The sequence below is a fragment of the Amblyomma americanum genome, chromosome 6, assembly GCF_052857255.1.
Source record: "Amblyomma americanum isolate KBUSLIRL-KWMA chromosome 6, ASM5285725v1, whole genome shotgun sequence".
Lineage (NCBI taxonomy): Eukaryota > Metazoa > Arthropoda > Arachnida > Ixodida > Ixodidae > Amblyomma > Amblyomma americanum.
The window spans coordinates 11135434-11150591 of NC_135502.1; the positions used below are offsets into that span (position 1 = coordinate 11135434).

The following is a 15158-nucleotide window of genomic DNA, read 5'->3' on the forward strand; positions in this document are numbered from 1 at the left end:
GAGGGAAAGGGTAGCAGCAGCAGCCGCCATCTCCCCCCCCCATTCGCCGGCGTGAGGCGATCCATTTCCAGCGCTTCCCTTTCCTCCTCGCCTTCTCGAAGGGGAATCCGAAAGGGAGCGCCTCGGCGCAACACCCTCTAAATACTTTCTTCAGGCCTCTCCAGGCCCTCCTTTCCACACGCGCTACGTCACGCCAAGTGTCCGGTCAGGCTGCTCACCAAGCGCGGCTCCGCTCCGCTCGGTTGTCTCCCTCGATGTGCTCGCGCTTGCCCGGGCAAGCACAGACACGAACGCAGTCTTGCAGTGAGCGTCTAGCTGCTGCTTGAGTCTTTCAGCCTGGCGTTGGGTGCATTTCCGTTCGCTCCTCGCACGGCTGTGTCTGTTTCGTGTGGCCGTTTCTTGTGTGGCGTGCGTACCTGTGCTAGCGCACGAATGGGAAACTGATTGCCTGCCGTGTAGCGAGTGCAACTTCGTGAAACATGGGCCGGTGCTGTGTTCCCGGGTGCCGCGGGAACTACCAGAATGGTCCCAAAGTACGTGTTTATTGCTTCCCAAGAGACGAAGTACGAAGAAAAGCCTGGTTGCGAGCCATTCCACGGAAGGATTTCACACCTACAGAGCATTCGAGGGTAAGACTCTGAAATATTGCTTAATAGGCGCTGGTAATTATCTTAGTTGTGAGCTGTCGCTCCCGGAAAGGCATGCTGTCTTTGTAGGCAATGATATCACTTCTTACACTTATGTATGAATTGTCCAGGAAGCATTTAGTTCTGTGGATGTGCATAAGGCTTGTGTAAAAGCTGTGTAAATATGTAAAAGCTGTTCACTATTCAGACTCTTTTTACTTAGTGTTTTAGGCAATGGAGAGTCATGGCGAATGGCCTTGCTTCATTTTCTCGTGCAGGTGTGTGAACTGCACTTCCACGCAGGCGACTTCATTACGACGTTGTCACACCAAGATGAACTGACAGGGAAAATAATAGAGGTGAAGCGTGACAGGCTACAGTTGAAGATTGATGCTGCGCCTTCTGTTTTTCCAAACTGCCCAAAATACTTGTCCTCAACGCCTGGACGGAGTGAATCGCCAGAGACGAAAAAAGCAAGAAGGGAAAACGCTGCTTTGCAGGAGGCTATGAGGAAGTCACTTCAGTCTAATGAGCTTGAACAGAAAAGAAACAAAGTTTCATCTTACGAGGAGTTCAAATCTAAGTTGCCTGGAATCTGCAACACGAAATTCTGGACCGTTTCTGTCGATGAGCAGTGCGTTAGGTTCCTTCTCATCGAGAATGATCCTTCACCTAATGTGAAATGCGCCTTGGTAGTTCTCCCTGATCTGTCACTTTCTGTTTTCTTGAATGGAGTGAAGCTTCTGTCGCTTCCTTCAGGCAGGATTCTGCCAGCTCAAGTATGCGACACCTCCAGCCTGTCCTTGCTGCTAGAAGAACTCGAGATAGGCTTGCATAATATACCTGAGGTGACGAAAGAGTCGAAACATACTAAAGTATTGCAGTTTGTCGGTTCACTGCTTGCAGACCTCATTGAGGACAGTGATACGACGAAAGAACAGTCTTCTTTGCTGAAATTTCTGGTTGAGCAGATAGAGCTTCTCCTCGCGAAACAGCATGTGTATAGCGCAGAGCTGCTGGTATTCGCCAGTATTTTGAATTCAATTTCTCCTCACGCATATCACTTCACAAGAGCTGCATCAAGAATCATTCTGCCCCATCCTTCCACACTGCGCCGTGTTTGCTCAAATTACAAAGCTGACCCTCTTGTGGAGCAAAATCAACCGCACTGTCTCTCCTACATCCGAGAACGAGTCAAATCAATGAAAGACCACGAGAAGACAGTGACCCTGATGATCGATGAGATCCACATAAAACCATACTTCGACTACAAAGGGGGCACAATAGTAGGATCGTCGGTTCATTCAACGGAACCAGCAACAACAGCCCATGTGTTCATGGTACAATCACTCCTTTCTGCAAACAAGGACGTCATTCACATATTACCTGTGAGCAAACTGAGCGCAGAAATTTTGCACGAGCATGCTAAGAACATAATCATTAATGTTGAGAAAATGGGGCTCAAAATTATCGCTGTGATAACGGACAACAATGCTCTGAACCGCAAGATGATGTCGTTATTTGCTACAAGTCCTCAGGTGAGCATTGTCTATCCCCATCCAGCCGATAACGCTCGCCCTCTTTTCTACGTGGTCGATCCTGTGCATCTCTTGAAGTGCATTAGGAACAATTGGATTAACCAGAAAAACCCTGGAACATGCCTCTATTTCCCTGAAATGGACTTGAGTGGAGCAATGCCCGAAGGGCCTCCTCGTATGAAAGCTGCTTCTTTCGCAGCTGTGCGGCAGCTTTATTCTTCAGAGAAGACGTCGCTTGTGAAGGCTGCTTACAGACTGAACGCAAAAGCCGTGAATCCAACCTCAATGGAGCGGCAAAATGTAAAGCTCGCTCTCGACGTCATTAATCAGTTTGTTTCAAATGCCCTCAGGACACATGGTTCCGCGTTCAAGATTCCTCAAGCTGAGTCGACTGCTCTTTTCATTGACGTTATCCTCACATGGTGGCAAATAGTCAATGTTAAGACCCCTTGCAAAGGCCAGAGGCTAAGGGACAGCATGCAAGACCCTGTAAGGTCTGTTGATGACACACAGTTAGCTTTCCTGAGCGGCGTTGTGGACTGGTTGGACGCTTGGGCAAGAATAAACATCACCAGTGGCTCGCTGACGAAAGAGACTCACAGTGCTTTGCGACTGACATGCTATTCTCTGGTAGAACTCTCGCGCTACTGCTTAGAAGAACTTCACTTCAAGTACGTACTGCTGGGCAAATTTCAGACGGATGCGCTAGAAGACCGGTTCGGCCGTTACCGCCAGCTGGCAGGATCACAGTACCACATTTCCGTGCGTCAGCTCTACGAATGTGAGAAGAAGCTTCGTCTTCAAAAACTTTTGACATTTCCACGCGAGGAAACAGAGTTTGAAGACGTAAGTGAGGATCTTGTCCCATGCAACTTTTCTGTGGCTGTCAGCGACGACGATATTACACACGCCCACTCTGACATGGATGCTATTGTCTACATTGCAGGATACGCTGCTCATGCTGCTTTAAAGAAGCTTTCATGTTCTGCTTGCTTCAGCACATTGGTGATTGAAAATCGAGAGATCGAAGCGGAAAATACTGCCATGATAGCTAACCTGTCGAGAGGAGGGCTGAAGTTTCCCCAGCCATGCACAGTTCACATGGTACTGATGACTAAACTAGTTGCAGAGAAGTTGTCTTTTGGAGCAACCGCGGAAGATTTTCTCTCCTGTAGAAATCAACGTGGTGTCGTGATTTCACAGACGATTTCCCTCCTGGACGAACACGACATTGAGACATGTGAAAATGGCCACACTGCACAAACTCTCCTGCGCTTGGTAGTACGCGTTGCAACCAACGTTGTTCTAAACAACTTTTGCAAACTAAGAAATGATGCCATACAAGACAATGCGCAGCAGAAGGCCGCAGCCCGGAAAGCAGCAACGCTTAAGAAGAAGTAAGTTTTATTCCCAAGCAATAAAAATGCTTTGCGCACACTTCATTGCTGGTGTCTCGTCGTTTTTTATTGTAAGGGTCAGATTAGCTGTACAAATACTCAACAGCGCAACATTATTGTGAGTGTCATTATTGCTGTGTGTGAAAGCTTTAAGCAAAACACAATACAGAATAAAACTAACACAATGCGCAGTAGACGGTGTTTTTTTTTCAATGTTCACGAACTTCTACTTTAACAACTAGATATACGCATGTGCGGTCTGTGCGGATGGATTTTACCGCACGGCAGACATCATGTACGTGATAGAACCTAATAATTAGATGATTAATTGAAATTAACTAATCAATTTTTTATTATAATGACCAATAATGCGAAATTGGCGGCCGTATGCTAAATTGTTTATTATAAAAAACTGTATTAGCAGCTCGAACTTTCTTGACAATAAGGTGTTCTGCAATAAAAAAAATATATAAAGCAGATAAAATGATAGCCTAAGGCGCGCACAAACTAGCGAATTTCTTTTCTGCAGCAACGACAAAAATGAAAATGAAGGAATCACTTATAAGGCAGCTACGTACGGCAGTACCCGAATAGTGCAGACGGGTGCGGCGCGCTGAAATCGCGGAGCGCGGGGCCTGCACGGTCCCTTGGCGTGACGTCACGCGGCCGGTGGAGAGGCCTTAGCATTGAGAGGGTGTTGCTCGGCGGCGGTCCGCGCCTGGTCAATATTGGCCGTGCGTCGGCAAACACAATCCAGTCCCGCGTGGGCCTCCTCGCGGAGAGGCCCGCCCCGAACCCTTTTCTCCCTCCACTCCCCGATTCCGCGACCAACTGCGCGGGGCACGACGCGCGCCGGCGGCGCACCGACTCATCGCGTCCGCTCCGTCCCACCACTCCTCGATCCTATACTTATTAGAGAGGACAAAAATAAAAAACAAACGTGACGACCGCTACCAGAAAGAAAGTGGGAAAATATGTAGGAGTCGAAAATCCCCCGTCGCCACATTCCGATTCCCAGTGTCGGTGCAGCCATGCTTTTGAAAACCCTCCAACTCGTCTGCGATTAGCGATTCTGCGGCCAGATTCGCAGAGCCGGTTGTCTTGTTCCCAGTTCTGCGTATCCTGCGAACACCCTCCCTCCCCCCTCCTAACTCTTCCCCGTTTTTTCTCCTACCGTCAAGATGGTAAGGCGGCGGTGGTAGGTGCGAGTCTGCGCACCCGTTCACCTAACTACATTAAAAAAAAAAACTCCAGTGAAGTCAACTTATCATGAGACAATTTAGGTTATATGGTGAAGCTTATATCGCACGCTTTGCTCTTCTCGCCCGCTTCTGACCAAACACAACCCCGTAGCTGTGTGAACATGCAGGTGCGCACGCACGCTCGCACGCACACGCACGCGTGCGCGCACGCACATGCGAATGTGTGAACGCGATAGATGTCAGCTGTCATTCAAACTAAAGGGTTTCGATGCGAGATAATTTTTCCCGAAGAACGAGAAAAAGCAGGCACTTGTCGCTGCTGGATCTGAATTAACGACAACCGCACGACGCGTGCATTAGCTGTACAAAGCGAGCTAAATGGCAGCGTCTACCCCGCCTCCTTCTCTCGAAGGCGTTCATGTCACGCGTGCCCACAAAAGACCACACCCTTTCACTGTTCACGACGAGGTTGGGCACACATGCACTTTGGATTGTTCTGAGTATGCTCAGTAAGATGGCTTTTGAGATCCGCCTATCGGAAGGTTGCTTTCACTGTCTAGTGACAACATTGCTCCGTTAAGACAAGTCAATATGAGAGGGCGCATACGCCTTGCTGGATTGCAAGTGTCACATGGAACGCGATCAGAAGTATAGTGACAGCTGTGCGATAGATTTATGCCACCTATGGCGTCAACAGTGTCGGAACCAGTCCTCACAATACGGTATGAGAAGAAAAGGCGATTGGAGATGAGCGCCTCGATACAGTGTAAACCAATCACACCCTTGAGGACACATTGTCATCCGCACCGACGTGATTTTAGTAAAAGGGTGTCTGTCCGGTTGTATAGTACCCATTCTACAGCCTGTCTTTTTTTGTTTAGTGTTCAATGGGTTTATCTATTGAAGATGTGCCCTTGTATATTGCTTGTGCACAAGGGGTCTTTAGGTTTTCTAAGGAGCCCTTTGCACAGCCTACATTTAATATGGCACGAATTATTTTCTCTCTGATGATATATGTTTCCAGCTTGATGTGCACATTTGTACGCGCCTTTTGGGCTGTCATCGGTTTATAACAGAATATGGTACCTTTTCACAACAGCTGACAGCAAAATGGCTCCAACTGCGGGCTCAAAAATGCGGGTTATCTAGGCTAGGTGGATATGTGGAAGTTCGGTGTATATATAAAAAGCGCATTCTTGTTGTAAAGCCATGCACCACAGTTTCCCGGCATGCGGCACTGTATGCGGACACATATGGCTGCATGTTCAAAACTGTCAGAACATTTGTACGCCGATATCCAGTGATGTCAGTGTGCGTTGCGGTTTCTGTATGCCACATATTCTGGTAAATAATGCTGGTTGCGAGGGCTTCGTGGAAGATGGAGAAACAGCTGCGTTGTGTCTTTCAATGACCCTAAGCAAGGCACTCATTGGAATCAGAAAACTGTTTTTAAGCGATGCTTTTAACCACATTTGTTGGCACCTTCATGTGCACCTTCATAGATAAATACATTTTATCCGGTGATATAAGGGTCTGAGTTATAGACGCCATGAAACATAACGATATAAAATGGTTTACAGCAATATCTGCATTAGAAGCGAGCCCCATTAGTGGGAATAAAACACAGGAATGCACTTTCATACGAGCTGTTTTGATTAGAGAAGGAAATTTACTAAGCAGCTATTTTAAACACACTTACAGAAAGTAGAACAGTGGTGGGATCTCATCGCCGGCATGTCTGTGCGTATGCATGCGTGTGTTGTGCAGCCTCTCTTTTTCACAAAACCGCAGAAGTAGAGAAACCCGAACAAGCGCTCTTTTAAAGCCGAAGTGCTCTCCCATGGCTGGCGTTCACGTATGAATCATGCGCGTACTTAAGCTGAAGGCATCGCTAGGAGTAGTAACATAAATGTGTAACGCCTTACATACGTGTTAGCTATTACACGCATCATATACCGCGCAAATTCATTGCGTTGGCATCTTGCAACGTCTAGGCTGCGTGGGAAGTGAAAGCAGTGATTTCATTTATATTTTTATTTCATTTCTAATGAGGACAGCAGCCAGAAACTATTGCACGCCTGCCATCCGTTCTTCAAAGCTGGCGGAACCCAACGCCGTATGCGTCTCCAGAGAATTCTCGCCTGAAATGACGGCCAGCGGACCTAGACCGGGGTCTCCTGGGTGTCGACCGCGTAGCGGACCATGACGGAGCTGCTGGCGCGTGCAAGCAGATTAAATTGAAGAAGGCGCTTAACCACCGGCACAGAGCTGTGCAGGCGACGAGGAGCTGTCTTGCACAGCACCACGCGTGCTAGCGTTGCCTGAAGCTCATCAGGTAATGTCGTCAGCCCACACGAGGAAGCACTAATGGCAAGACTTTGCAACTTGCTCTAATGCATCTCGAATTCTTTCTTTATTGAAGGCCATCGATGTACTCTAATGGAAATGCGATTGAGGATACGAAGTTTGCATCATATATCGCTGTCTGTGTCCCCAGAATATATCACGTTTTAAGCGCCAAGCAGAGAGCGCAAAGCTAAAGCGGAAACGCGCGCACATGATAAGGAGCACAGCTGGAATGTGAATTCACTCGTGCGTCATTAAGATCTCCCAATACAACTGCGCGAGCAGCAACGTTACGCGAAAACAACGGACGATACCGGCGCTCAATGAGACTGCCCGAATGAAGCCTGCTCTTATCCGTCCATTAAAAAGACATCAGTGTTATCAATTTCTAGCGGCCCGTGACATTCATTTTGCATGACACACACACACGCATCCTGTCTGTATGATATCTGAATCTTTCCAAAACTCTCGTTGTAACGGATTTGCAGGTTATGCCTGATGCTTTTTTGATTGACTTTCCTCCATGCACGAAAATGAAGCGCTCCTTAGTGGTCGTCTCAGTATGTCGGCTAATGACGGCGTGTGTGCTTAGTTCGTCCACTCGATTTGCTTGCGTATAACAGCAGCAAAGCGCTTTAAATCTGAGTAGCATACTATGTAGCGATTCCTATTGAGATCATTCAACACGCTGATTCCTTTGTTCATTTCACATCTACTGTGGGCTCCTCTAAATCCGATGACGTCTGGAATTTCGAAGATCAAGTGAAGAAGACGAGAACCAAATGAACGAAGCAACATTGTATTACCGCGACAGTAGAATTCAAGAGCACCACCTTCACGAAGCGCATCTTGTAAAAGTGGTACCTTTATGCAAAAAAAGTCCCGAACACACGAAATTTTTCGTTTCCTCTGGCACGCTGCTTTGAAAAGTTGGAATGTTGCAATTCCCTCTTTGCCTGATAAGTACGGGATAAACTCTGTGTAAGGTAAAAAAAGGTTATCTCTGATTCGCTATAGTTATGCATATGCTACATATGCACTCATGCCGAAAATCTGGGACTTAATAAACGCTTCCCGTCTTCTTTTTTTTGTCGTACCATTGCACAACTGCAGCCTTCCTATTAAAGCAACATGTGAAAAACGCAAGTGCTCTCGTTTATTAGAGACTGCTTGCTTCCAGTTTCCTTGAAATTTTTTTTTTTACCTGAGCACCCTTCATCCGAGATCAAAAGTTTGCCTGTGATCATACCTACATGCATGATCGTTCCAATCTTATATACAGGCCATGTTTCTTGTTTCATATTACCAAACTGTTTCAGGTGCACCTAGAACAGCCAGGTTGCCTCAGTCACCTTTTTCATCACATAGCACCCCCCCCCCCCCCCCCTGCAACACTGTCATTCTTGCGTTAAAAGAAAATTATGCAATCATCAGACTAATCGCTGCTCTGCTGGTCTTGGCGCGATGAGCTTTCGGTTCTCTCTCTCTCTCTCCCTCTGTCTGTCTGGCACTCACCCCAGGAAGAGTCTTCTGCTCGTGGAGGGCGTGCTGGGCTTTGATGGCGCTCTCCCGGGCGCAGTACGTGAGGAAGGCGCAACCTGCACAGACACCACACGACGCCACTGCGGTGAGTAATGGTTCTATTCAAGACGTGTCGAGAGTATTTCGAAAGTTCAGGCAAATATGGCCTGATATGTAGCAAGATAAAATTTCTAGAACACACTTATTTCGTAGAACAGCAACCGTTTCGCTTATTTAGCAACTGATCCTAAGTCACCGCTCGAAAGCGTTTCAATTCAAAAGAAACATTTCTTTTTTCATCTAAGTAGTATATCTATGCTTCAGAAAGAATTCGATACTTTTTCAACGTAAAACACCAAGGAGTAATCTTTTACCGGCATGTATAAGATTAAGTACTATGTGTCCGCAATAGTTAAAGATTCCACTCTTCAAATACCCGAGTTTGTCAGGTACACATTCGAAGGATCGTGGGATGAGTTTCTGTTTCGAATATGCGGACTACTGTACAAAAATTAAAAAAGCTAATATTATTGGGGCCACGCTGCCTTTGCGTAAAAATTCGGGAGTACGCGCTACCGGTCTCATTTTTATTATTTACTGCATTCAATATAAGCATAAAATAATGCAATATTTCTCGTGGTCGAGAGGAGAGGTAAGCATGAAATGCTTTGCAGTACCGTCGTAGCACATTCTATAGGCTGATACTTGTTGCACGGTGTCGTCTGGGCCAAACACAACCGTCCGTCCGCAGTGTCGCTCGGACGGCAGAGTGCAGCGTCGAGGGCCTTCCGCCACCCTACCCTCACTGCTTACAACGGTTTCCGCGCCGCGCCGAAGAATGGCGCCATGGCTCTCCATGAGACAAGTTGCCCGAAGGCGCGCGGATTACGTAACACGCGCGGCGATCTCGCTTCACTTCACTCGCCCTTCACGAGGACTGCGCATGCGCCACTCGGGCTGCAGGACAGAGCATAGGCTCCAGTTCAAGCCGCGTCTGGCTTCGCCCACTACGGTGCTGGGTAGACGCTGTCGTTGGTTCCCGCGCTCCTCCCGCACGTAGGCAGATGGAAAACTTCGCCGAAGTTATTTGAAGTCCTCCCTCCGTTCTGGCACCACGGCTTACCGTGGCGCGCCGACAACGGGAGCTAAAAGCATTTTCTGTTTGGAAATATTCTATTTGCAACCTCAAGGATGCTAAACCGATCTCAAAGCGAGAAATGGCTCTTACCTGCACCTGACTTTCAGGAAAAGGTCCGAGTTCGCTTTGCGCACAGTTGTGTACAAAGCACCTAAGCGATTAAGCACTAAATGTGGAGCGCATGCGAACGCACCTTCACCTCAGCAGTGGTGAGTAGTGTTGCCTTCCTCTATAGAAAAACAAAAATCATTCGATACAACGCTTCCCGCAAGCTGCAGCAACATTTTTCGAGCACGATTATGAAGGGCGAGGACAAGATTCTGTTGAGAACAATTTTTTTTTGTGTAAACCAATTTTTCTTTCCCTATGTCACCCTAACATAAATTTCCCCAGAAAAAGACAGCTACCGAATACAAGGTCCCTGATAACCGTGAGCCTCCTGCATAAGATACGGAAGGACTGAGGCAAGAGTATGGCGACAGAAACAAGGTAAACGCTCGTCTATTGAGCAGTGGGAGAGTTTGCCCTCAGCAAACGCAGACTGACTAATGTACAAGGTGCTTATCATTTCTAGGTGAATCCATATAGTGTACCTGAATGTTCAGCGCGCCGGGAGCGGAAGCGCGTGGAGCGGGATTTCGACGCGTTTGCTCCCAATTAAGGCGAAGGTCGGGTTAGCGAAGGCGGCAACGCTGTAACACTGTGCGCGGCACAAATTCTATCTCATCACCGTGGTTTTATTGATCGCTCACTAGCGATGGGACGCGGTGCGCTTTATATAATTTGAGTACTACAGTGATATTCGCTAAGTTGTTACTTTTAACCGGGGGAATTAGGTTTTTCGTATTTTGACGCAATGTGTCTTTTTATTGTGATGCTTATAAAGTACATTTCTAACCATGTGCAAAGTTTGTGCATGGCTGCAATGTCGCTTACTATTGTTTGTATTGTGGCTTTATATTTTTTACACACATAGCACCAACTTGCCTCTTCACATTCGCTGGCAGTGTGAATAAATAAACAAACAAACAACTAGATAAATACAAAAGAAGTGAAGGCGGCGCTAAGGGATCGCCCAGGGAGCGTGCCCTCTCGTTCCCGAGAGGCGCCGCGGATGTTATAGTTGTGGTTGTGTTTGGCTGCATGTCTGTGATCTCTCAGCTCGTGCGTCTCTGGCTCTTCTGCGCTTCAACGAGGTCGGCGCCAGAACGATTTATTGGGGTGTGGTGTGGTGTGGTGGTGTGGTGGTGTGGTGGCGTGGTGGCGTGGTGGCGTGGCGTGGCGTGGCATGAGCTAGACAAGACCCATTTCAAGAATGCCGCTAGCATAATCTATAATCCATCCTAGAAAGTGGTACATACGTCAGATACTGCAAAGCATTTCCATGCTTACATCAAGCTCTCGACGACGAGAGAGACTGCTGTTTTTTTTCTTTCAGTTACGAGTTTAAATGATCAAGGCACATAAATAAGAGAACTTGAGAATTTGTTGTTGTACTGCTTGAAACTGAAAGCCTTTTCCTTTGTTCAAAAATAGTAGCTCTCTTTGAGGGAATGTTCCCTTCATGCTTTCCACGAATAACACTTTTTTTTTTTGTTTTACGGCTACAAACGACTTTTCTTTGCGTTCATAAAAAGGCTGCCAGAGTTCTCCAATATCAAAGTCCACATTGTATGATTGCTCCAGCTGTGGGGTTCTCACTCTTAACAATAGCGTTAAAAGTCATTCTTAGCTGACGACGGGTCCAGACGACAAAGAGAGGCCCTCGGGCTAGCTGCTTCTTAAGTTCTAACTGATCATAACGTTCGAGTGCTTTGTATTCTTTACATAGCATTTAAAGCAGCTGTGGCAACATGCGAATAGTTCCTGCTGCCCTAGTTCGCATTTCGTTTTAAAATCATTATATTCGGAATATATACCTCAACTACTTGCAACGGAGCAGTAACTACAGAATATGACGTAGGGGTTTTAGCGACTGCACAACTTGCTAAGCCTTCACCGACCTGGTGTATGAAATAGAACATATGTCGGCTTCCAGCATTGTGACACTCGGATGAAATTCAACACATTTTAACGGCCCAAAAAGTTGGCATAAATCAGAGCAACAAATCGGACCTCTATAGAAACTAGAACAACGGAAAGTTGGACCAAACCGGCCTGAAAAACGCATAGTCTTTTCTTTCCTGCACAGTCGAACACTCGTTTGAACGATCAAAGCTTTGCTGACGGCTCTCAGCCTTACTTTGCTCTCAGCACTGTTCGAATGTCTCGCCTAGGCAACCTCCCATAACGCCCCTACATGAAACATATACAGCGTCTTCGAACGCGACTGCGGGGGGCAAAGAGAAGAGGATAAGAAGGCGGAAGCCGAAATGCAGACACGAGACGGAGAGAAGACAAACGGAGTGTAAACCGAATAGCTCCCATTAATTGTTACACTCGGTGTTCGGCGAGTCAAAAAATCAATGGAGGAACTGTAATCAGTAGAGTCCTGGGAGGCGTCGTAGGTTGTATCGGGCACGCTAATTGGCAGCAGCGGGTGCATGTATCGACTGGGGCGAGTCGCCGAGCCGAGAATCCGGAGCAGAGAACGAGTTAATCAGGAGGCGCGGGAGGAGGAGGAGAGGAAAACAAGCAGTTCTCTTGCGCCTCGGCAGATCGCTCAAGGCACCTCCCCCCCTCATGAGGGGCCCAGGAAGCCAGGCCGCAGAAAACATCGATACACGACAGCTATGCCGAGGGTCTCGGGCTGCTTCCTCGCCTGCCCCGTTCCTTCTCCCCTTTTTTCCACCCGCTCTCTCTCTCCTTAGGGAAGAAACCTTTGGCGGGACAGAAAACAGACTGACATCCGATTGCAGGGAAAACATGAGCTTCTCTTTCGGAGATTCGTGCTGCACTGGCGAAGCTGCTCTTCGCGTGGTTAAGATTAGTGCAACTGAGCGCCGCTTAGTTACGGTAACAAGCAGCGATTCTGGGGACGGCGACAGTTTTGTACTGTTGTACGCACACACGCACACACGCACGCCCATGCACATACTCGTGAATCTCCACACACACACACACACACACACACACACACACACACACACACACACACACACACACACACACACACACACACACACACACACACACACACACACACACACACACACACACGCGCGCGCACGCGCGCACGCACGCACGCACGCACACGCACACGCACACGCACACACACACACACACACACACACACACACACACACACACACACACACACACACACACACACACACACACACACGTGTGCGCGCGCGCGCGCGCGTACTCACAAGTACACGCACGGACATAGTTATCTAATCTTACAGAAAGTTCATTTTTGGAAATATTAGATTTCAAGTTCAACGCACAGTGCGCTGCATGTTTGGAATGAAATGTAACTGTTGACTGTCTTCTACAGGCTGCTGAGGCAAAAATATTAAAGAACTCCTTCAGGCATTGACTCCACATTTGTTGACGCGACTTGAGCACTATTTAAGCCTCAATGTCGAAAGGTGTGGACGGAATAAATGTGTGGCGTAATCTGAAATATTTTGTGTGATTCTTCATAGTTTCCTTCCAAGAGGCATTCTGACCTTGTTTCATGCCATACGGAGTAGAAGGCGCTTTCTGGCACTACACGGATTCGGCGCTTCAAAGGGGCCTTTATAAACCGTGCCTATTCGACGACTGTAAGTGCAGCTATTGAGCAGCTCACAGTGCTTCCCTAGATGGCATCCGCCTGCAGATGTCCGAGGTTGATTGCGATGCGTAATGCGCTAGCTATTTTTGTTTAGCGTTCGTGGAGGGACGGACCGCGCACAATCAAGGCTTTTCATCGAACGAATTAGATTTTTCTCGCCCTCAAATAATGAAAAACAAAATGTCCACAGTGCTTGAAGTGACGCTGAAAACAATTCCATACAACTTTTCTACGGAATAAACACCGATTCCATGGCTCTTCCTGCTATATTGATGTTTGCTCGGGAGGAATACGCGATTTTTTCAGTATGAAAATCGGACTTCTCAGTTCACCGCCAGTCGATTATATCTCGTGAGGTCAAGGCCGAATGAGACTCCGTGATCACTGCAGGGGAAAAGGTGGCGGCAAAACCTAGCCTCAGGGATCTCCGCGGAAACTCTGTCACCGTTACCGCAGTTTCCTTGCGAATCCCGCCAATGGTGGCGTTACCCGAATTTCATTTTTATTGCTTTTATAGTCAATAAAAGCTTTGTTTTCGATTAGAGCGGTCTCTGTGTTATCAGAACACGATAATCTATTCACACAGGCTTACTTCAATTTATCCGAAGTGTCATTTTCGAGAATAGAAAGCGCCTTCTGGATTAAAGCAGGAAGATAAAAAAACGCCGGTTTCTGAATCAATGAGAAATTAAAAGAGTGATCTTGAAAGATGAAGTGCGCTCATATCAGGCGTTCCTTTTGAAAGGATACAGGCCATCTTTCAGTAACAACCGTTCAGTAACAACGGTTTTGCTTTTATAATTTGCTTAAAACAAGATTTAATTCGCGACGTTTCGGCTCGTCCTCCAACCGAAACGTTATGAATTACATTCTGATATGGTTATCAATTTCTGGTTACTTTTTCTTATAGTCATCATATATATATATATATATATATATATCAATGGTAATTTTCTGGCAGTTAACACTCATGTAAACAGAAGCGCACGATACTGCTTTCAGACATGGTGCTGTCAGCTAAGTAAATGACCATTACCTGTTGTGAATGTGCTAATTAGTTTAAGAGCCTTTTAGATGCACGTCGGATAAAGGAAGGCACGAGAGCATATTAAAATAATCACCAGCCCCGCACTTCTCTAGGTGGCTCGGTATTTGTTGGAAAGACAAGATCTCAATACGCTCCTCGAATCGCAAAACAGAGTGCGCCAACTCACTTTAGAGAAGTGAGGTCATATTAGGAATAATTTCCGTCATATTTTGTAATGATACTTGAAGGCAAATGTGAGATATGAGTACCTCTCCTCAAGGCCTATATATGCCTGATTACCGTCCTCACTCGTCCGGCCTGCTATAGGCCTACATACTGAAGAGCAAAAATACGGAGAAAACTGTGAAAGTGAAGCGTGCTGCCGTAGGGCGAACGAAAAAAGCGTCCCGTTCCGTGTCCTGTCTTGTCTGTGTGCCTTTCGCGCAACCTTTACATATCGGAACAAATGCACCAACTAGCCCGACATCGTCTTCTATTGAAGTACGTGCACCACGCTCGACAGTCTCTTTTGGGAGATGATGGTAATGATGTCTTCACCGTTTTGGATAAAATGTCAGCCTCGACGCGCGGGGTCTAGCCGAGATGAGGAAGAAGACGCGCTATCACCTTAACCACACCAGT

The 15158-nt window shown here is 47.1% G+C and overlaps 1 protein-coding gene across 1 annotated transcript in view; it reads right to left on the reverse strand.

Moving 5' to 3' along the window:
* The window catches only part of LOC144136298 (CUGBP Elav-like family member 1), a 624321-nt gene that overhangs the window by 487730 nt on the left and 121433 nt on the right, over positions 1-15158 (reverse strand). Inside the window, exon 2 of the mRNA XM_077668537.1 lies at positions 8625-8707. Within this exon, the coding sequence (XP_077524663.1) occupies positions 8625-8707 (83 nt within the window). The remainder of the gene's footprint in view (positions 1-8624; positions 8708-15158) is intronic.